The sequence below is a fragment of the Actinia tenebrosa genome, unplaced genomic scaffold (genome assembly GCF_029948245.1).
Source record: "Actinia tenebrosa isolate PJP-AT-01 unplaced genomic scaffold, QUT_ActTen_1.0 PGA_scaffold8__29_contigs__length_14323225, whole genome shotgun sequence".
NCBI classification, from domain to species: Eukaryota; Metazoa; Cnidaria; class Anthozoa; order Actiniaria; family Actiniidae; genus Actinia; species Actinia tenebrosa.
In genome coordinates this window covers 13,503,129-13,525,646 of record NW_028292585.1, presented here as the reverse complement: position 1 = coordinate 13,525,646, position 22,518 = coordinate 13,503,129, and the positions used below count along the sequence as shown (strand labels likewise).

General features: G+C 36.1%; 2 protein-coding genes across 5 annotated transcripts in view; one reads left to right on the top strand and one right to left on the bottom strand.

Moving 5' to 3' along the window:
• Positions 1-8,489, bottom strand: part of LOC116292374 (ribosome biogenesis protein NOP53) — a 38,535-nt gene extending 30,046 nt beyond the window's left edge. For 3 of the 4 annotated variants that reach the window (XR_016121848.1, XR_004196658.2, XM_089040870.1), the window contains exons 1-13: positions 8,355-8,489; positions 7,969-8,042; positions 6,450-6,707; positions 5,783-5,838; positions 5,291-5,386; positions 4,772-4,876; positions 4,085-4,255; positions 3,572-3,627; positions 3,162-3,281; positions 2,761-2,827; positions 2,051-2,127; positions 1,883-1,959; positions 1,277-1,319 (exon numbers count right to left, since the gene is read on the bottom strand). Coding sequence is in view for 2 of the 4 variants with exons in the window: in XM_089040870.1 (XP_088896996.1) it covers positions 1,309-1,319; positions 1,883-1,959; positions 2,051-2,127; positions 2,761-2,827; positions 3,162-3,281; positions 3,572-3,627; positions 4,085-4,255; positions 4,772-4,876; positions 5,291-5,386; positions 5,783-5,838; positions 6,450-6,707; positions 7,969-8,042; positions 8,355-8,485 (1,299 nt within the window). In the remaining 2 variants the exon portion in view is untranslated. Of the gene's footprint in view, positions 1-848; positions 1,320-1,882; positions 1,960-2,050; positions 2,128-2,760; positions 2,828-3,161; positions 3,282-3,571; positions 3,628-4,084; positions 4,256-4,771; positions 4,877-5,290; positions 5,387-5,782; positions 5,839-6,449; positions 6,708-7,968; positions 8,043-8,354 lie in introns of those variants that run through there. The other variant, XM_031699680.2, reaches the window with a different exon arrangement.
• A 283-nt stretch (positions 8,490-8,772) lies between these two features.
• LOC116292382 (tetratricopeptide repeat protein 7B) lies at positions 8,773-22,404 on the top strand. Its single transcript, XM_031699693.2, has 22 exons — positions 8,773-9,043; positions 9,190-9,347; positions 10,072-10,240; positions 10,896-11,106; positions 11,197-11,275; positions 11,935-12,146; positions 12,629-12,692; positions 13,474-13,611; positions 13,738-13,821; positions 14,280-14,384; positions 14,935-15,049; positions 15,249-15,306; positions 15,802-15,874; positions 16,064-16,165; positions 16,495-16,553; positions 17,218-17,337; positions 18,203-18,312; positions 18,656-18,787; positions 19,317-19,414; positions 20,059-20,163; positions 20,442-20,533; positions 21,158-22,404. Exons 1-22 carry the CDS (start codon positions 8,914-8,916, stop codon positions 21,285-21,287), a joined length of 2,544 nt encoding a protein of 847 aa, XP_031555553.2. The 5' UTR covers positions 8,773-8,913; the 3' UTR covers positions 21,288-22,404.
• The last annotated feature ends 114 nt before the right edge of the window (positions 22,405-22,518 follow it).

Below are 22,518 nucleotides of genomic sequence, written 5' to 3'. Positions count from 1 at the left end.
TTCACCATCGACAAATTTACCGCAAATCTTAAAAAAAGATCTTTTTTGCAATACGCATATATTTTTACGACCTTTACCTTTCTTGTTTATTGATTAAATGTTTTAACACAAATTAGTTGAATATGCCGTGGAAAAATTGAAAATGTGGATAAAGACATTTATAATTACTGGCATGTTGATGACTTAGTGCTATTGTTTTTTTAGAAGTGCTTGTTGAAGTAATAAAGATGATAATAAAGAGAGAGGGAAACAAAATTACTGAATGAATGAATGAATAAAACCTTGAACGAAAAAATGAAAAAGAATCGAAAAAAAGAAAGGAAGAAATCTAAAGGAAGGAAGGAAGGAAGGAAGGAAGGGAGGAAGGAAGGAAGGATGGATGGTAGGAAGGAAGGATGGATGGTAGGAAGGAAGGAAGGAAGGGAGGGAGGGAGGGAGGAAGGGGGGGAGGGAGGGAGGAAGGGAGGGAGGGAGGGAGGAAGGAAGGAAGGAAGGATTTAATCATACTGTATGTAAAAAGTCAAAAAAGAAAACTAATTCTACCGCGCGATTCTCATTCTCAGAGATCTTATAACCATTTTTATTACATTTATTGAAAATTTGATAGTTTATCAATCATTTTAAATTTTGGTGGTCAATTATATGTGTAATTTTGTCATTTTTAAAATTTCTTTAAAAAAATTGGTAAGTAAAACACTATTTTTCGCTATAAATATATCAATAATATTATTTTATATTATTAGCGATAGTTTAGAATGTTTAGGCTTTACTATAGAACTTTTAGTACAAGTATTAAAGAAATGCCATAAAAGCCGTAAAATCACCGAATTAACCACATTATCGTAAGATATGTTTAAAAACAAGTTTTATACATCAATTAGCAAATCGTCACTTTCGTTCTGTTTTCACCACTGCATTTTAGAACAGAACTGGACCCCAGAATGCGTGGTCTCGAGTTGCAAGATTAACTATGCAGTAGCACTGAAATGGTTTTTCAAATTCTCACGTGCGATTCATCCAATCACAACGCAGTCTTATTTGGCGGTTTTTTCCTGCCAATACACCATTTGCCCTATAATACAAATAAAAGTTTCCCCGGGCTTTGCATGGGATGTTTTTGCTCTTGTTGAATAATTATTTGGAATTGCAATGTGCTTTGGCTTGTGGCAGAACTTGATTTCATTTTCTTTCACTACCCGGTACCGAAATAATAGGATGGGAAAATGAAATAATAAACTTTGTAAAAAAATTATAAATACTCTACATTCCTATGCACCTTGAGTCTCGTCGTGATCTTGTCGTAGGGGGTCACTTTCCTTCTGCAAAGATGTAAGAAAAATGTAGTCTTAATATAACGCGGAATGAAATGTGAGCAGCGCTTAACAACCAAACAAGTAGATAAGAAGCAATAAGATAAAAGAGCGAAAATACTGATAGAAAACCGAGAAAGGAGGGAAGATCTGGAGAAAAAAAGCAAAGGAGCGAATAGTAAGGAAAAAGAATTGAGGGGAAGGTACCAAGGAAGAAAGGAAGGAAAGAAGACAGGGAGGGAGACAAGGAGTGAGCAAACAAGCGGGGAAGATCTCAAGGAAGGAAGCAAAGGGGTAGTAAGGACAAAAAGAAGTGAGAAGGATGTTACCAAGAATAGGAGGAATGGAGAGAGGGAGGCAAAGAGTGAGCAATCAAGGAAGATCTCAAGGAATAAAGCGAAGGTCAATAAGGGAAAAGGAGGGAGGGAAGTAGATATCAAGTAAGAAAGCAAAGGAAGGAGCAGTAGTGTAAAAATACGAAAGAAAGAAATCTAAAGGAAGGAAGGAAGGAAGGAAGGAAGGAAGGAAGGAAGGAAGGAAGGAAGGAAGGAAGAACGAAATTTTCATTTCACCTGCAGCGATTTCCTTGACACACGGCTTATCGTAGGATTTCTTCACGTATTCCTTCTTAGCATACTTACGATGAGGTCTGCAAAGAACACGAAAAAAACAACAAGAAACAAATAACTACGAGTTCTTCAACGTCATGCTATACTTAACGCATCACTGGTTATACTTACAGAACTGGTTTATGGGGCTCAATCAAATTTCTTTTCTGTAGGCTTTTGAATCTGTCTGCAAATAGATTTCCCTCTGGCTACCATTATAAAATAAACAAATAAATATTGAATAATATATTGCTGTAGTTACCAACTATATTATTGATGACTTGGTGATAAGGTGGCCATGTTGAAGGCAGGTCCAAGATACTTCATCGATGGTTCCAGGGTTCTTTAAGGGTTTTAAGGGTTTTTAGGGATTTTTAAGTGTAAAATCAAAGTTTTCAAGAAGAATTACGAACGTTGCAATTATTGATATTTCGCAGTTAGTAATATTTTTAATATTATGATGATTTGTTTTATTTTATTTTATTTTATTCTCATTTCAGACCACGGGTTATTCTCTCAAGAATAAGATTCTTTGTTTTAGTTGTATCCATATTCATGTGTCTTCTCATGTGCCCACCGTTAAACAAAGAAATGATACTCTAGGGAATGACACGTGGTCTGTAATGGGAATTCAATTATTTATGCCCAAGGAAAAGAGCAGGTTCTATTGAGGGAATGAATGAATGAAAACCTTTGTTTAAGCAGCGTATTCCCTTCAGTAACAAAAGTACTGCTATCAATGGGAGCTCTATATTGTGATGTGATGATCAAGTATTGATGGGATACCCATCACAGAAATACTGTACCTGTGTTACAAACACATCTAAACACTACTTACTTACTTTTATGGACCGCAGGTTGCCTGTGATTTCGTCACTTAGCTGGATTTCTACGGCTGCTTCTTCGAATCTTTTTGAAGTCAAGGCAAATGACATTTAAGGTTTATGAATAATGGATAGATGGATGGATGGATGGATGGATGGACGGAAGGATGGACAGACGGACGGACGGACGGGTGGATGCATGGATGAATGGGTGGATGGATGGATGGATGGATGGATGGATGGATGGATGGATGGATGGATGGATGGATGGATGGAAAACAGAAAAATATGAACACCTCCATTCCTGTGGGAATACAAGAACTGACTATTTTAAATGCAGGAGAAGGACAAGAGTTGAGCAAATTCATTTTGAAAGCAAAAATAAACTGGTGGAGATGAGATATCTCAACAAAGGATACCCATGACGTCCAAGTCGTTTGGGTTTCTTTAGCTCTCCCTCCTTTAGTTCTTCTTTCTTTTGTAACTTTTGCTTGATTTCCTTTTCCTTCGCTTCAATTTCCTTTTTCAGTGATTTAATTCTGGAAATAAAGTTGAAAGCATTCAATAGTGCAACTCAAAACTAAAATGGACAAGAATCTCTTGGGCTAATCATGTGATGCTGCACTGTCCAGCTTCATTGACTATGGAGCACCCTACAAGTGACCTTGCCTCTCATTTCTTGGGTTAGATTCCTGACTCATTGCATCACATGTGAGCTGGTTAATATTGAAATTTGATCTGTGAGGTTGCTGTGCTTTGACTGATGCTCTGACTTACATAAGCTCAAAGGTTGTTTTAGGGTTAATAAAAAAAAAGTTAAAATTGTTACCTGAAAACCTCATTCTCTTTGAGTTTTAACTTCTTTTCAGCTTCTTGTTCCAATTGCTATCATATGGAAGGAAAAAAGAGAAAAAATGTTTTATTACATGTAGATTATTTTATCATAATACATGTACATGGCCAGAAAACTTTTCAAAGGTGATCGAATATCTGACTGGCTGACTGACTGACTGACTGACTGACTGACTGACTGACTGGCTGACTGACTGACTGACTGGCTGACTGACTGACTGGCTGACTGACTGACTGACTGACTGACTGACTGATGACTGACTGACTGACTGACTGACTGACTGACTGACTGACTGACTGACTGACTGATGACTGACTGACTGACTGACTGACTGACTGACTGACTGCTTGACTGACTGAGTGAGTGAATACTGATTTTCTGACTGACTGATTCCCTCAATCAAGGACTAAGTGACTTATTAAGTTAATGAATGATTAAATAAATAAATGAAAATATTTTCTTATGAATTCATAATGGTTACATAAGAACCTGTTTCATTTCTTCCTTTTCTTTTCTTCTTTGTTGTCTTGTTTTTCTTTGAGCTGATTTAATTGTTATGACACCATCATCATCATTATCATCATCATCATCATGTGCTTTATCATCGTCATTCTTTATCTCATCAAACAGACCTTGACCCATCTCTTCTTCCCAGGTTGGCTAAAGTATAAGATAAACCATTATTATATAGATAACGATGAAATACCAGGTTTTCTCTAGTGTCGAAAACTTGATATCTTTCACCAGTGGAAGATTCCATATCTTTCACACGTGAAGATATCGCTGTTGAATCGGCTTGCTATTTTAATAAAGTATTTTTATGCTTTTGCTTTATTCAAGTTTCATCGATATCTATATAATAAACACTGTGCTGTGCTCACTCGTGAGATAGCAATTGAACACTCAAAGATAAAATTCGTATCTCCGCGTGCCCATGTAATATCCTCTATTTAAGCAATGTATACTTGGCCCATATAGTACTAAATAATTCAGGATAATGAAGAAACAATGAGAATAGAGGGGTTTGAAATCTTTTCCATGACCATGACCCCCCTTCGCCCCGCCCAGATACATGTGTCAATATTTACAAGAGGATTAGAATTTACAGTAGTTACTAGCTTTCAACCCATTCTTAAACACCCCTTTCAGGGTGTTCTCAATAGGAATATTTCTTACCAAATCAGAGGCTTCCTCCTTACTGAGCCATTGGAGCTGTCTGTTGAGTTTTTCTATTCTCTTATTCTTTTTTACTTCAACTTCATGTGCTTTTTGCAGAAGTTCCTAGAAAATTAAGTTACACCAAAAAGTTTTGTTTTTGTAATCATCATCTGTTATCATTCATCATCATCATTCATCACAGTTTTTCTAGTTCATAATCTTGCCCATAATGACCATCACAATCATTATCATCATCAACAATACAACTATATCATCACCATCATATGCTGCTTCTCGTCAGCCAAAAACTATCCAACTTAACTTCAATATGATGGAATTCTCAAACAATCTCTGGAATTTAGCTTCACTAATGGTTAAGGTCTTGTAGAAAGAAGAAAATAAGAGACTCCAGAGAAAATAAAACCTCAACCCCACTCACATGATGTGCCGAGTCCAGGAATTGGGCCTGAGACACTATCAGGTAGAAAGTGAGTTCACTAGTAATACAGTACAGTACACCACCCTTGGTTTACTCACCTGGTGTTCTTCAAATGTTGGGTTATACGATGCTCCTGGTGCAGCTACTTCTACAGCAGGCAATTCTGTCACTTTTCTTTTGACTGTTTTGGGAGCCTTGAAAAAGGTAAAGGTAATTTATTTTACTTCGATAGTGCGGGGAGTGGTTGCCCAATTCTACCGAGCCAGGGGCTCATGTTTAATGTGCTCGAAGGTCAACCCTCTACCCCTCTTACTATCAGTGCTCCTTTTCATGGGTAATTAAAGCTAATTAAATCTACAAAGAACAGACAGTCGAAGTCGAAGCAGAAGTGGAGTTCCTGAGGATCAAACTATGGACCTCTAGCTCTGAAGGCAGTGCACTAAACAACTGAGCTACACCTACTCCTTCATAAAAAAATAGTCAATAAATAATTATGACATGCATAAATATTCTTAGCTGATACCCTTGCTAAATGATTTAGACTATTTATACCACCACAAAAAGAATAATTTTCTGTTATGGTTCAATACCTTTATTTTTGTTTTCCTTGTGATCTTCAAGTAATGTTCGTCACCTTGAAGCTTGTCTAGAAGTGAAAACAATTATAAACTATATGACTTACACTGTATATTTTTCAACCATCGCTCCAAGTGGTTTCCTCCCAGCAAGGGGCCTCTTTTGTGACATTCCCTCCACAATATTCACTACAAATGCATTCTATATTTGCAACATACAGTGAAACACACAACTCGAACACTCAATACTAAAACTGCTAATACTGTATCTTTTTCCTGAAGTGGCTTTTGAGTTTGTCAATTGATTTTTACTATTTAGAGGGGTTTCATTTATTAGCACATGGGGGTCAGCAAAATTTCATGGAAAACTATACAAAAAAAAACAAGCTCTTATCCCCTCCGTGGTAGAGGCAATAGTTCTGAACCCCTAACCACTTTCTCAAAATAATGCGACCCCCACTACTATTTAGCTGACCCCTTCCCCCCCCCCCCCCCCCCCCCCCAATGCGCTAAAAAATGAAACCCTCCTTAGGGTAGAATCCACTAGTAACCATCATCACAATAAACAATCATGCAAAAACATGTAATATATAGACCTGTATGAATCTATATGACCCAAGGGACTGGTTGTCGAAAGTCTTGTTATTTAAAGAGATTCAATACCATATACTGTAAAACTGACCTTCTGTAGACCACAGGTCGAAATAGCCCCTACTTTCTTTCTGTTCTTTCTTTTCTTTTGACTTCACTTGATTTCTATTCTTGTCTGCTGGTATCTCTTCGTCTGATGATTTGCTGTCAAAATCTTTTCCTTTTTTAGTTTTCTTTTTGTTGACTTTGGGTTTTTTGCTACCAACTGGTTTTATTCTAGTATCGGGAAGAAGAAGTTCATCTTGCTTGAGAAGCTTTCTCTTTCTAGATCTCTTGGTTACTGACTTATCTGTAATTTACATTTTCATTTTATTGTCATATTGTAATGCCAGCATATACATGTATATGTAATTTATGTGTCATGTCCTAGTGATTATATATTATTGTTAGAAAACATATATATTACCGATCAATTTATGTGCAATAATTAAAGATCAGATGAAAATTTTTAATGCTAATTTGCGCTTTATAAGTATTATTATTATTATTATTATTATCATCATTATTATTATTATTATCATTATTATTATTTTGTGTGTGCGTTTTTTTCTACTAGAAAATATGCACACATTAAATAATAACAATAATAATAATAATACTTGTATAAAGCGCAAATTATCATTAAAAATGTTCGACATCTGATCTCTAATTATTGCACATATATCGATCGGTAATAATTCAAACAATATGACAATACAGATGTCTACTATAGTAATAATAAAATGTCTTGATTTGTGTGGGTTATGATAAATGTTGCGTTGTTTTAGTGCCATAACACACAAATTGTGGACATCACCACACACACACACACACATTACCACCTATAAGCTCTTAACACAGATTTTTATGAAGGAATAAAAACCAGAGAAACCCCACAAAACAGCCTTATAGCAAGGTACAGTAGAAAACGAACATTGAACAAACTGAGCCCCTGGTTCCTGACTGTGGAGTACCACAAGGATTAAACCATGGGCTCAAAACGTTTATGAAAAGACAAAACTGAAGAATTAACCCAGAGGAAAAAAACCTATGTACAGAGAGAGAAAATTAACAGACTTCAAACAAACTCAGCCCTTGGTAGTTTTTGACTGTGGAGTTCCACAAGGATTGAACCATGGGCCTAACCCTTTGGGCCCAATTCTGTGAAAAGTGAATATTTTATCACAGCATCTTGCACCTCTGCTAAAGATAAAATGTATCTAATTGAGCTGATCTGCACAGTATATCAAGCAGCTTATATTGCAGCTGCTAATTATAAGACTCAGAAAAATTCTGAGTCCTGAACAGGATTTGAACCCAGGGCATGGTTGCTTGATGTACTGCGCAGATCAGCTCAATTAGATACAGTACATTATAACCGCAGTTCAAATATAGTCTACATGTATTCTCATATAATAAGATAAAATGGTCAACCAGTACAGAAATAAAATAATTCACCTTCTACAGCACATTCTGTATTATCCACTTTAATTGAGGGTAAAAGGGGAAAGGTATATGTGTAAGAAAAATTAGAAGTTAATATTATACGATTATTTATTGCTTAGAATCACCTTCATCTGGCGTTTTGAGTTTTATTGTATCCACGAAGAAAAGGCTTCCATCAGCTTTATCCGCTGCTGGACCCCTAATAAGAATAAGAAAAAATATCTTTATTAAAACAAAAAGTAAGCATACATTTAATCATGAAAGGACGCTAAAGCTTATACAGTACTCTAAAAAACGAATCCTTTTCGTGTGTTGTTATCAAATTGTGCATCACTTTGCTTCACTAAAGCTTTAGCTAAGCCTTAGTAACGACTTTTCTCATTCACCATTCAAATATCGTCTAAAAAGCAAAGCCACAGAGCGAGAATATAAGCCATATTCACCCACGTGGAGTATTGCAACACATACGACAACATTTATTTACTGAACATTATAAACAAATTCTACTAACCCAGTTCGTTCATCTCGTCTAACTTCCTCTAGAAACTCTTCTACATCCTTGATATCTGTTTGTTTTCGCCAGTTGCGTTTAGATTTTTTACTGTATTTCTTCTTCTTCAAAACGTTTACTTCGGACGCCATTTTGTTTTTGTATTACACAGGAACCCCAAAACAGCTGATAGGCTCCGCTGGCTGGCAATGGCGCAGGATCTGGAAACGAAAAATGGACCAAAATTTTGATAGTATCCAAAAAATAAGTCAATGCTAACTTAACTTTTATTTCATTTTTAAGACATTATATTTACATTTACTCATTTAATTTCAAATATTCTTTTAGATATTTAAATAGGCAGGAAAAAAGAAACAAATGGGTTTCCTGTGTTGCCTGTGACTCAACGCAAGACACTCGTCCCAGTCTTCATCATTTTTTATTTTCAAAATGGCCGACTTCCTTGAATTTTTTATGAATTTTTGCCTCAAACCTATTTTCTATAAAACATAATATCTAGATCCTACTATTTTTCACTCCTTTCTCATCTTGAGGTGATTTTGTTTGAGACTTATTGGGCATGTCGCGAAGGAGTACAAAGACTGCTTTGGAAAATGAGATTGAACGAGGTCGTGTGGAAGGAAGATGGGAAGGTGTCCAGAAACTGGTTGAACAAGTTTCGAGTCGAACAACAAATGAATCAAACATTGGTAAGCTGAAAATATATATGATATTGAATAGGCTGCTTTATATCCTATAGGTAGAAGCTAGACTGCTATAACTCCTGATGAAATCATCTTTCATTTCATACAAATAGCTAAATCTAACTTTTTCTATTTTTTCTTAATTTTACTAGAATCCTTCAAAACACTTCTCCTCTGTGAAGCTGAACTGGAGATCTATATAAGAGATAATCAATTATTAGGATCTACTAGTCATGATCTTGCCAGAAAATCACTACAACCAATTGCTGACAAACTGGTGAACGTCTCTGAAGCAACAAAGAAAAAAAATGTTTGTGAAATAATGTTTGTCTTTGATGATCAGTATATACAGTGTATTTAATAGGCTATTTCATTTAATATCTGCCTCCCCTCCCCTCACACCTCGTTAAGGATTGAATTTTTAAGGCAACCGGGGTGTGCTTATGTTAATTGTAGTACCCCAATAAACAGACTATGTTTTTGTTTCTCCAATGGAGGGGATGGAAATTTCCAAGAAGTGGGGAGAGTCTGATGAGGGTATATCCAGTAGTCCCAGAAAATATCTATACCTCCCCTTTGGAGGGGGATGGGCATTTGTTTCCATGGAGAGGATTGAAATTTCCCAGGGATGGGGAGGGTAATGTGGAATGTAGGACATTATCATGAATCCACAGAAAAGGATTGGAATTTCCCATGTGGACCTTTTAGTAAGGAGGGTATATTGTGTGGTTTGAGAAAATATCTATACACTGTACTTCCACCAAGGAGGGGAATAATAATTTCAAAGGGTACAGGGCCTGAGGATGGTAAAATAGGTACCTGTGGTTCCCGAAACTACATGTATCCATTATGGCTCCAAAGGGGATATTGGAATTTTAAAGATTTTTTTGTAATGGGGAATCAAATGAACCCAGCCATTTTTATCATGTAACTTGTACAATATAAATAATAAATACATGTATTATCATCATTATTACAGTTGAAAAGAAATATCACTTTACCACCACTTATTGACTTTTCCTTGGATTTCCTAGGATGAGAAGAATCAAGAAGCAAACCTTTTGCTTTGCAAAGCACACTTCATGATGGGGAATTACCAGATGAGTATCAAGTATATGAATGAAGCCAGTGCTGAAGATCTGACAGTCGATATTCATGCAAGAAGAAGATCTAAACTGATTGCAGAAGGGTTTTCATTAAAAGGTGATTTGATTGATGTTGATTTGCTAATTGTATCAAGTATGTGAACTCAAGCACAATGATCAGTTTGTTAATGATTGGATGAAGAAGTTACTGATTATTTATGTTTCTAAACCTATGTAACTTACTCCAGACATCTGGCGTTTTGGCTTCTGTCTATCAAATTTAAAATTTAAAATTTAATCTTAGCCTCTTGTTTTAATGACTGTGGAATTCCACGAGGACTGAACCATGGGTCTGACATTAACTGATTATTTGTCCAATTTACTGGCTGGATGACATGCGCAGCCTGCTTGACTGAATGAATCAATTACTTATTTACCAACTGATTGACCCAATTAGCTTAGAGCAGATGCATTAAAAAAAAAAAATCAAACTAAATACTAACTAATAGTATCTATTTAGTGACTAATAGTTGCTATCACTCAACCAGAACATTTATTAAACAAAAGACACAAATGGTCTGTTGTGTATTTGTCTTTGTATGAGGAATGTTCTGGTTGAGTGATAGCAACTATTAGTTACTAAACTACTATTTGTCAGTATCAACTTTGATTTTATTTCATGGTTTAATTGCATCCGCTCTAATGAATAAATAAAAGATGGAATAATTGAATGATTATTTTTTAAATTACTGATTGATTGATTAATTAACCAGCCATGGCCCTTGAAGAGCTTCAAGCCATTGCAGATAATGACACCAATCCAGAAGATCAGGAGATCATGTCCTGCTATGAATGTGCTGGTGACATTGCATTGTGGTTGATGTCTGGACAAAGAGCGTCTATCCTCCCACATATCGCTGGTGAAATGAGCATGCCATTAGAAGTTGCCATCCAGAGGGTTCCAATACTCTTGATTAAGTCAGGGTAAGAAATAATGAATAAATTAATTAATCCTTTAATAAACTAGATTATGAATGATATTTTAACCTTATTTCTGTCGTCTATATTTTTCAGGAGGCTGTCTGCAGGTGTTAATAGATTCAGAAACATGCTCAAGGCATTAGAATCAAAGGCTACTCATGATTTGAGGAAGGTTGGTTTCTGACTATGTGTACACATAGTCTCAGAAAAATATTAGCATCCCCCTTCCCACAGTTTTGAAATGGCACAATACTGTATATGTACACTCCTAAGATCATCTCTTACCCACTTCTTGGAAATTCTAATCCACTCGTTGGGATGGGAAAGTATATTCAGAATATTTTTTGAAACTGCACAGTATGCCCTTCTCAGACCCTCCCCACCCCTTGGAAATTTTAATCCCTCTACTTGAGGGAGGAAGGTATTTTATATAATGCTGCATAACATACTTATTTCAGTAAAGTTAGTCACCAAAAACCTAGAAAGCTGTGATCGCTGAGAATCATGGGGAAATGTCTTAGATCCAACAAGTAAAGCTTTTGACACAAACTGCAGCAGTTGAGGATGCTCAGAGGAAGTGAACTTGTAACTGGTAAAAGATCTCAAGTCCATCAACAGTTATCAAGCGGTTGAAACATGTAAAATGTATCTACCCATAATCCCTGTCGGTCTCAGCTTTGTAGCTTTTCAGGTGACTAACTTAATTGAAATAAGTGTATACAGTACCGTCAGACCCTCCTTATCATTGACAATTCCAACCCCCTCCATGGGAGTGGGAAAGTGTGGACATTTTCAGGAACTAACAAGTAATCCAAGTGTGTGTTTTCCTAGGTTTTAGCCAGGCAGTTAGCAGAAGTTCTTTTGCGCGGCATCTGTGAAGATGTGTATGACAAGCCTGTCTATCAAAACACTAACATCCCAGGCTCAACGGCATCCTTGTCAAAGGGAAGTACCAGGAATGAACAACAAAGAACTACAGTCAGTGCTCATAATGTCAGAAGAGCTAGCTTTTCCTTGAAACCTCTTGTGTATTCTGGAGACAGGTACTTAGTTATGAAGTGGAACACTTGAATATGAATTATAATTATTCCACTCAAGAGCATTAGGGATGCAAATGTACTCATTTTAATCTTAGGGGTGCAATTAATCAAAAATCACACATACTGAATCAATCATCATGTTATTGTTCAGTCATTATTTGCTGTTAAATGTGCCATAACTATATATGTTTAGTTCTACCTTATGTACAAATGTAATAGAACAAATTTCTATGACAATACAGAGGATGATTGTATGCATGCAGCTTGGAAATTTTTGCTTATTTGCATTCCTAATAAGATCCAAAGCTATGCAATGCCATGTGCATTTCTAATTGATGGAACTCGAAAATGGTCTATTTGTCAAAACATCTGTCAGAATGCAACCACAGTTTCTCTACAGTACTCACGCCTAAAGGATATCACTTGTCACACTGGTTATAATGTATTTTTAGTGTTTTAATCCTTTTGTCATGTTTTTTTTATAGTTTATTTGTTCCTCGAGATGAAATGGAGGAGGTCTTACTGCTGTTATTACTTGAGGATGCCATGGTAACCAAACAATGTACTTTACTTTTAACTTTAAATTAGACCATATTACGTGATTGTGGTTAAATTCTGTAATTACCATTTGGTTGAGAGCGGTCAAGGTAAATACAATTTAGGAGGCCTGACATATCGACCAATGCACGCCCACAAATTACATGTAGCTTCTGCACAGAGGCATGAGCTTAAAACTGTGTCTTTCTAAAAAAACAAATTTCTAATGGTTTAGCATGGTATGTTCTCTTATATACCACAATATGATATCAACAGTTGGTTAAAACGTTATTTACCTATGAGGTGTAGGCGTAAATAATATATGGACAACAAACCGTTATTCCATGATTGAATCGGAATTTAGGAGTGTTAATTTATAAACACTAAGAGAACCAGGGAAAAACCCTTGGAGCACAGGAAAGAACCAATTCAATCAAGAGACAGTTCTACTCAACATATACTCATAGCAGGGCAGAGATTGATGTGAATAAGCCTGAAGCGAGATGACATCTTACCCCCATCTCTAGACCATAATCCTTTTCACACTGCTTTTGTTCTTTAATTATGACTATTGTACCTGTATTCTCTAAGGAATCAAAAATTTTAATATGAAAGAATTTAAAAAACTATTATGGTATAGAGTTGGCGGTAAAACATCATCTCGCTTCAGGCTTATTCCTAACGGTGCAGAACATGCATAAGATACAATGTATAAGATAAACACATTTAGGTGTTACAACAAACCATGTGTAATTTCATTAATAATGTTGTTTTTTATCGTGAATTTTCTCAGGTGCTAAGAGATGCTGTACTTAGTCAAGCACCTGAAAAGGCAGAAGATCGTAAGCGCACTGTTGAAGAAGCAAACATTGTTTATGATTTGTTGGTCATAGCACTAACAAGGAGAGGACAGTATGGAATGCTAGTTGAGGTGAGTTTTATTGTTTCAGCGTATTCCGCCAATGTTTGAACCACCCTCTCATTTTGGAGCCCCATCTTGAATGTTCCTGGATCCGCCCTTGATCATGTCCACTATTAAATCTCTTTTTTGTTTCAGTGCTTAGACAAGGGAATGAAGTTAGCATTTGAAGAGTTCCATCTTTGGTTCCAGTTTGGACTCTCACTCATCAGTGCTGGAAAGGTAGTACTGTACATACGAAATATGGTTTGCATCTATGTGAATGCCAGACATCAAAACATGTTCTAACTAGCTCCTAAAACTTGTATGTTTGTCAGCTTGTAAATTATCAGAGTGTAAAAGGCAGTCTCATTTGGAGTCGCCAAATATTGAACAGCAAACAGAAGGTCACAGGTTTGAATCCTTGAGGCTAGAGCTTGGAATTTTTTTCCGAGAAAATTTTGCTTGAAGAAACATATTAAACACATCTTTAATAACTATCCAAGAAACACCTTATCACTAACATTGAATATATTTTAGCTGACAAACATATAAATTTCAAGTGCCAGTTAGAACATTGGATGTTGGGTGGTGTACGCATCCAAATTCAAACGAGTCATATTAATTCTGCAAATGTCACACTTATCCGACTCATCTGAATTTAACGGAAAAAGTTCTCTGATAATTTTGTTTCCTTCTAGTATGAGAGAGCTCTTCTTGTTTTGCGGCAATGTGCAAGTTTAAACCCTGAAGATGCACTGGTACATCTGTATGCCGCAAAACTATGCTTCAATCACCTACATCAAGTAAGCATGCTGAAATGATTGAAATACATGTACTATAGTGATAAACTAATAATTATTAATATTATATCTTGCTTTCTGATAGGCTGTGTACATCTGCTTCCCATCTCACACCCTTCAGGGGAAGTAGGAGGGTGGAGTATCTGTGTATATTAATGTTTCTTAATCATGTTCCAAGGTCACTTGACCTTGAGCCAAATATTTTCCTGTCCAGCCCTTACACTCAGTCAATTAGTACATGTACATATTAATATTCTGCTTATACCTGAACACATATATACCGGAACACATGTGCAAGTTAAATTCTATTTCTTCAAATATAATTATCCATTTTCAAGTAAGGAGGTTTGCATGACAGTTTACTACAACTTAACCAGACTCCCTTGTACAATTAGTTTCTCTTGTTCACTTAACTAGCACCAATTGTCTTACCATTCTCATGAGGGAATAAGAATGTGAATAATAAAGAAAGTTTTGAAAGCATTCTGATAGCGGCAGTCATATCACTGGGAGCCCAATTCAATTATGATATTCATCTTCAATTTTTTTATAGTTTGAGGAAGGAGTTGAATTTGCAAAGAAGGTGGTTGCTATGGGAGCTGGTAAGCAGTGGTCTGCCAAAGGATACCAAGCATTGGGCATAGGTTACAGCTTACTGGCAGGAGAAGGTAAATTTGAGATTTCTTTATTTAGCTGACTAAATCTTTGACTATTTCTTTAAATAGCTGACTGAAAAACGAGGCTAATTAAACCAGTATAAATAAGTGACCTGTGGTCTTAAAATACAGCGGTATGCATGTAAAACTGGTGTATTAATTGATTATTATATTTTTTTGATGAACTTGTTAATAAGAATGTCTCTTGCAGCTTCACTAAGTGCAGAGAGACAAAAACTTCAAAAGCTGGCTATTGATGCACTAGAACAGTAAGTAGAAAGGTCTTTATCAACCGATAGCCTTAGAACAACATGGACTACAGGGAGGCAGGGGCTAGTAGGTTTAGACTTCCTATTGTCCGTTAAAAATTTTCAAAGCTCAGCCCCCAATTAAATATTCTCTACAGTCATACTAATAGCCTGCTAGAGCTAGAGCAGAGATTTCAAGAGTGAACTGTGAGAAAGTAGTGGTGACAGAGATAATGTTACCTGATGTCAACTGAACTAAGGCCAAGGATTGAGGGAACATGGATGGATAGCCTAGTATGCTTTATATAGAGCATTTTCATGTGACATCATAATTGCCATGCATGTTGTTGTACCAAAACAATACATTTTCTATCCTCAGGAAATTGAACTCTATTTTTATGCAAAAACTGTAAAGAAATTTTACATTTTATTTAATGAAAATGCTCTGTACTATGAAATTCATTGCTAGTGGGCCAAATTATAAATAATTATTTATTTATTTTTTCCTACTGTCAGAGCTCTTGATCATGATCCAAATGACCCAGATATTCTCTTCAACATGGCTTTAACTGAGGCTCATGCAAGACAAGTAAGCAATAATTATTAAATTATTAAATAAATAAAATATTAAATTCAGTTTCAATTAAAATATAAATTTTTGTGCTCATGTATAATTTATTCAATCATTGTTTTTTAACTGAGAAGACCTCTTAACATTTTAATCAGAAATTATTGTCCTAATAATAATTAAATATTTCACTTTGATATCATGGTATAGATTTCTCGAGCTATCAAGAACTTAAGACGAGCAATAAAATTAGATGGTGATAACATCAACTACCTCCACCTTATGGCGCTTCTATTATCTGCACAGAATAAGGTGAGACAAGACTAACTGTCCATGGCTTTGTGTGGCCGTAGACGATTAACATAACCCACCATGGAGGAATTTTGAAAAAGTTCCCCACACACACACCTCTGGAATTCTGATCTTTTTCCATACAAACCTTATGGTTTTGTTTTTCCTCTGACCCCCACCCCCTGGGAATTTCCGATTTCCACCATGGTGGGGTATGGATATTTTCTGGAACCACACATTTTGGTTGCAATGTTTTATTTGTTTTTTAGGCATGAGAATAAGCTAAAGTCTGCATGAAAAGAAACATTTTTATTCTAATCATAATTTGTTTGTCGTTTTATATTCATTAGTATGGTGAAGCATTAGAAGTGTGTGAAGCTGCACTCTTGGAATTCCCAGATGACTTTAAGTAAGTAATGACCACTAGAATTGTTTTCTTCTGTTGATCAGTCTCGGTCCTCACAATTTCTCGTCCTTTTTCTGAGTCATAAAAACATTCTAGTCAAAAAAAACTCAGTCTTTCTTAATAATGTACCCTTTTCAAAAGTATTGTGGATCAAGGCTAACATGGTTCTAAAAATTTTAAAAGTCACAGTTTTTCTTCTTGATGGAATTTGTCATTTCTTTCGTATCTTCATGTTAGCTTTACACTCAATTCAGTTTTAAGAAGGGTCCATTAGTGGCATACCAAAGGGAGGGTACAGTATCTATGTGTATTGGCGGGAAAATGGTATAGTGTTGTTTATGGTCAATACCTCTCTGCACTCCTGGGCCCAGTTGTTCAAAGCCCGATTAGTGCTAATCCTGGGTTAACTCTTAATAAGACCTATAGAGTTAATCCTGAATTAGCGCTAATCCAGCTTTGAACAACCGGGCCCTGGACCTCAACAGATTTATTGAAGGCTGACCTGACTCTTCTGTTGGTAGTACTATTCTCTGTCTTAGTCTCTTATCTAATGTCCTACTAAAACTTGAAAACTTTCCAAGCCTTTTCAACCCTCATATCAAAATCTTTTCAAAAGTTTCCAGCTGGATGTAATGACAGAGAGATTTAAAATGTCCTTTATTTTTAGTTTGCTGTTAACAAAAGTAAAGTTAGAAGCAGTCTGTATGGGAGGCGATCAAGCTCTTATTACATGCAAACAGCTCTTGGAGACATGGAAACAAATGTTTGACTTAGAAGTGCTTACTTGGTGAGTGTGCTACACACAGTGTATCCTCCTCAGACCCTCCCCACCCTTTGTAATTCCAATCCTTTTTTTGGGGGGGAGGCTGTGATACCTTGTACACATCATTGAAGTTAAATTAGAGAGGTTCAATACAGGATCACTTGCATTAATAATACTGCGTCGGTGTTTCTAATAAAACAGTTATCGTAGAATGATAAGTTATACACCGTAGTGAAAATAGTAACTGACGTTTCGGACGTTAGTCCTTCGTCGGAGTCAATCATTGACTCCGACGAAGGACTAACGTCCGAAACGTCAGTTACTATTTTCACTACGGTGCATAACTTATCATTCTACGATAACTGCATTAATAATAGTTAACATTCTTAGTGTTATTTAGTACCACTACCAGAATCCCTTGCACACTACGTTTATGTCCTTCCCATTGTGTTGTACTGTGCATGAGTTTGGGGTGGAGGGATTAATTTTTTTTGGTGTTTGAGAATAGGCCGATGCATAATGGCGTCATATTTCTAACACTACAAAAATGCTTCCATTGTGAATTCTTTCCTTATTCAAATTTGTATTTCCTCATTAGAAAAGTTGCAACTTTTGGTTCCCTACAAACCCCTAGATATGTCTTGATGTATTGTGTAGTTCCAGAAGATACCCATATCCTACCCACAGAGGAAATTGGAAATTCTGGAGGGGAGGGGGTCAGAGAAAGAACAAAATTACAGAAATTGTATGGAAGAAAATTGGAAGTTCCTGGGGAAGGGCATCCTTTTACAAATTTCCTCAGTGGTGGGGTATGGATGTTTTCCAGAACTAAACATTGTAAGTTGCTGTTAGATTCCTTATTTCTTTCCAACCCATTCTCATTTCACAGTTCTACAAATCTAACAAGAGCTGGGTCTGGTTTGCTTGATAAAGTAGTTGCTGACTCCAGAAGCCTGAAGCAGTTTCCTTTGGCAGAGATCAGTAGTGAACAAGGAGATGGTAGGAAAAATGATATCTGAATCAATTTTTGTGAATTTTTAGACTAATTAAAGTCAGGTCGGCTAACTCACATATCAAAAAACTCTGAAATAACCTCTGGGCTGATCAAAGTAAGGGCACGGCTAACTCACAAATCAAACCCTGAAACAACCTCTGGGCTAATGGCTAACTCACTAATTTTGTTTTTTCAAATAATTTGAATTTAGCATGTTGTGACCTTTTAGAGGGATGAAAACTGTGAAAAGGAAGGGAAAACTTTGCATTTAATATCCAGTCACCTTGCTTTGCAATACTTATGACATCTACTGCAGTCATTGTCTACTCTCTGTTTCCATATTGACAGATACTGCTTCCATTGCTGCATCAGTACGTCTGGAGCGCACACTGTCAGATGAAGCAACATCTACTGGAACAGGAGCAAAGCTAAGCATACCAGCTGTACTGGCCCTTCAGGCCAAACTGTGGTTAGCTATTGGTAGGTAATAGTGCAACCACTCTGGCCACTAGTTTTTCCCATTATTATTGAACTATACACAGTAGAGTACAATTATACCACAGGAGAACGCCTGGAGCAAGTACAAATATCTTGCGACATTTTTCCTCTAGACACAGGTTTCCCAGACTCTGTATCTTCGGCACTGGGCGTACTGTGGAAAAACGCAATATAATTTCAAAGAAATCAGAGAAGATGTAGGAAATCACTTCTGAGAGAAATGCTTTTTTTAGACCTGCATTTTTTTATGTTCAAAAATAAAAGTTCTATAACCAGTAAGCTCTGACATTCTTATTGAGGCTGAACTTGAAAACTAGATGCCAGTCAGTCATCCAAGCACAAATGAAGAAACATTCAGTTTCTAATAAATATTTGCAGTCAATTTGTGTTTTCTTATGAACCAACACAAAAATGAAAAAAATTGTTGCTTGAAGTTTGAATATGAATATTCAGTCACATCAGCTAAATTATCCACATGTAATTGTTGGCATTATTGCTTTTCTCTTCTTAGCTGATGTATTCATAGGAATGCACAAAGATATCGAGGCTAGTGCTTGTGTGCAAGAAGCAAACCTCATCTTCCCTCTTTCTGCTGATGTCCTGTATCAGGTAAATTGAAAAACTAAATAACATTTTAAAATTTCATTTCATTCCATCCTATTCCATTTCATTGTTCCATTCCATCCTATTCTATTCCATGCTATTCCATTCTGTTGTAACTAAAATCCCCATATTAGGTTTTTTGTGTGTGTATAAGAATATCTATGAAATATATATTTGTACTGTGGTTGTAATGTATCAAATTGAGCTGATCCTTGCAGTATATGAAGCAACATATGCAGCTGCAAATTGGAAGACTCTGAAAAATTCTGAGTCTTGAACAAGATTTGCACCCGTGCTCTGGCGATTCCAGTCCCATGTTCTAACCACGGAGCTACCAAGTCTCATATGAGACTTCAAGGATACATTAGTTGGGTTTATCGGCCCGATAGGAGAAATATAATATATGTGTGTATGAGAAGGTTTATGTGTCTGCCAAAGCATGATAATAGTGGTCTAAGAATGGAGCTTATGGGCAAATAGTCAACAGCTACCACCCTAGTGGGGGTAGGATGGATAAAAAGTCAATCGCCCAGTCTTTAGGGGAAAGGGGTAGTCCACATTCATTTGCACCTAACCTCTGAGCAATTGTACCATATTAAGTTCATTGTCAGTCAAGTGCAGATATATCAACTGGCTCATTACATCAACAGCGAGGCTGCATCTATGAGATCCGAGGAAGTCCAAACCAGGCGAAAGCCTGTTACAACAATGCAATAGCAATCAACCCAAGTCACATTCCAAGCATGCAAAGAATGGTTAGTATTGCATGTGCATTGTGCTTCATCAATAGACCTCTTCAGCTCTGACGTAATGTTTTCCCATTCATACCACGTGTCATTCCCTAGAGTATCATTTCTTTGTTTAAGGTTTGCGCTTGGTTGCACATGAGAAGACACATGAATATGGATACAGCTTAAACAAAGAATCTTATTCTCAAGGGAATGTCAGGTGGTCTGAAATGGGAGAACGTTACCCCAAGCCGAAGAGGTCAATTAGTCTTTTTAATATTTAATTATTTGTGTTTGTCATACAGGGAGAAGTATATGAAAAACTAAACAACCTTGTGATGGCAGAAAAGGTGCTGCGAGAAGCTATCAACATAGATCCAACAGCTCGTGTTGCATGGTAGGTTATCATAAGAAAAGCACTCTTCTAACAAATGGATATAAACGATTATGGCACCTAGCGAACACTCTCAATTTCTTACAACTTGTGAATTTTGACATTCTGTGAACTCTGACATTTCAATGGCTTTTTGTGAAGTTGGTTTTCCACTGCTGCCTGTCAAGAACATAAAAGGTACTGACTGATTATTTTTGATTGACGGCAGCAAAAAATCAAATTTCAGCGTGCAGCTCACAGCTACCAAGTTTGCAGAATATCAAAAGCTGCAGTAAAATAATAACTCTTCTCTTGACTGTAGACTTCATGATAACCAAATGTGTTTAATATCTTTTTCATCTCTCTCTCTTTTGCACTTTCTTGTAAAGACGTTATTAAAGAGGTAATTAAAGAGGTGCATAATATTCATATTTTTTTCGGTTTCCTAAAAATCGTGCATTCTGATTGGCTATGCAAATTTATTATATTTTTAATCTCTGCCCTTTCAAATTCTTTCTAATCTGACAGTGTATGGGCGTGAAAACCCTTAAAATGGAGCTATAAGAAGGGAGGGGCAGAGAGCACACTTAGAAGAAAAAAAGGAAGAAGCCTTGCCTTTAATTAATTCTTTCAATTCTGTTTTTCCAGGCATTATCTTGGTGTTGTACTTGAACGGCAAGGTGAACATGAAGCAGCCAGTGAATGTCTTTTCACTGCAGTGGATCTAGAGGCAACGTCCCCTATTTGTAGTTTTTCAATCATTCCTAGACTGCTATGAATCAATAGCTTTGCCTTGGAATTAACTTACTAGAATAAATTTTTGAAATTAATGTCAGACCCTCCCCACCCCTTGGAAATATTCCATCCCCCTTCCATCGGAGAAGTATCGATATTTTCTGGAACAACACAATAATATTCTCCAGATTCTCTGACCTTTCCCACGTACCCCTTGGAAAATCCCAATTCCTCTCAATGGTGGAGGTATTGACTGTAACTACACAATCTACCCTCGGCTCCATAGACTCTCCTCACCCCTTGGAAATTCCAATCCACACCTGAAACGTACAATGCTCTGCTTTTGTCAGCATTGCATTACAAGTTGCAAAAATTGCCTCACATATATAACAGAGGATTTAGGTTGCCATTCAATGTTTATCTCCCCACAAACAAAACACTGACGAAAAAGGTTGAATGATGACTTTAAGAAAATCTGTGTGTAGGAAGCTAGGTCTATGTATTAGTGTCTACACTAGAAGTCTATTTGGAAAATAACCTACTCTATGGCTTAAATGAAAAAACTTTATCTCTATACTGTTCAATTTTTACTCACTAAAGACAATGAAGCTGCACATATTGTTGTTTTAGTAATACATAGTATACAGTTTTTATCAATCAATATTTATTAGCATATAGAATTAATAAATTATAAAATAAAATAAATACAGAAATAATTTCATATAATTCTTTCAGATTCTTCCACAATTATACTACATACCTAGATTTACCTGTTTATAAATACTAGTAAGCTATTCCAAGGGTTTGAGGGACATATACTATGTCTACAAAGCACTTAATACGTGAAAAATCCATGAAATACTATACAATGTAAGTGACAAGTTTGGAGATCCATGGTGTATCAAAAAAAACATAGCTATAATTCGTCCCATACCAATGAACAAATGTCAAACCAAAAATTTACAGATTATGATTGGAAGAAAGAGTGGATTACCAACAAATATACAACTGTCCTACATGTACATTCAGATTGATTGTATTTTTTAATGGTATGGGATAAATGTCGCTATGATTTATTAGAGCTCTATGTTACTTTCTAAAGAGTTAACTTTATGTAAAAAGTGTAATTTATGAATAAAATTTGAAGATATAAAAAATGTCATGGGATTTTACCAGCACCATTATGTAGTATGGCATTATTAATTACTACAACAGAATCAGATAATAGAAATTCTCGTGTTTGCATTTATATTCCAAATCATTGTCTATAAAAG

What these genes read in the sequence shown, in the direction of transcription:
- LOC116292382 (XM_031699693.2), top strand. Translation starts at nt 8,914, where the DNA reads ATGTCGCGAAGGAGTACAAAGACTGCTTTGGAAAATGAGATTGAACGA. An exon ending in ATACTCTTGATTAAGTCAGG is followed by an intron (nt 11,107 to 11,196) that starts GTAAGAAATAAT and finishes TATATTTTTCAG; the next exon opens with GAGGCTGTCTGCAGGTGTTA. An exon ending in CTTGTGTATTCTGGAGACAG is followed by an intron (nt 12,147 to 12,628) that starts GTACTTAGTTAT and finishes TTTTTTTTATAG; the next exon opens with TTTATTTGTTCCTCGAGATG.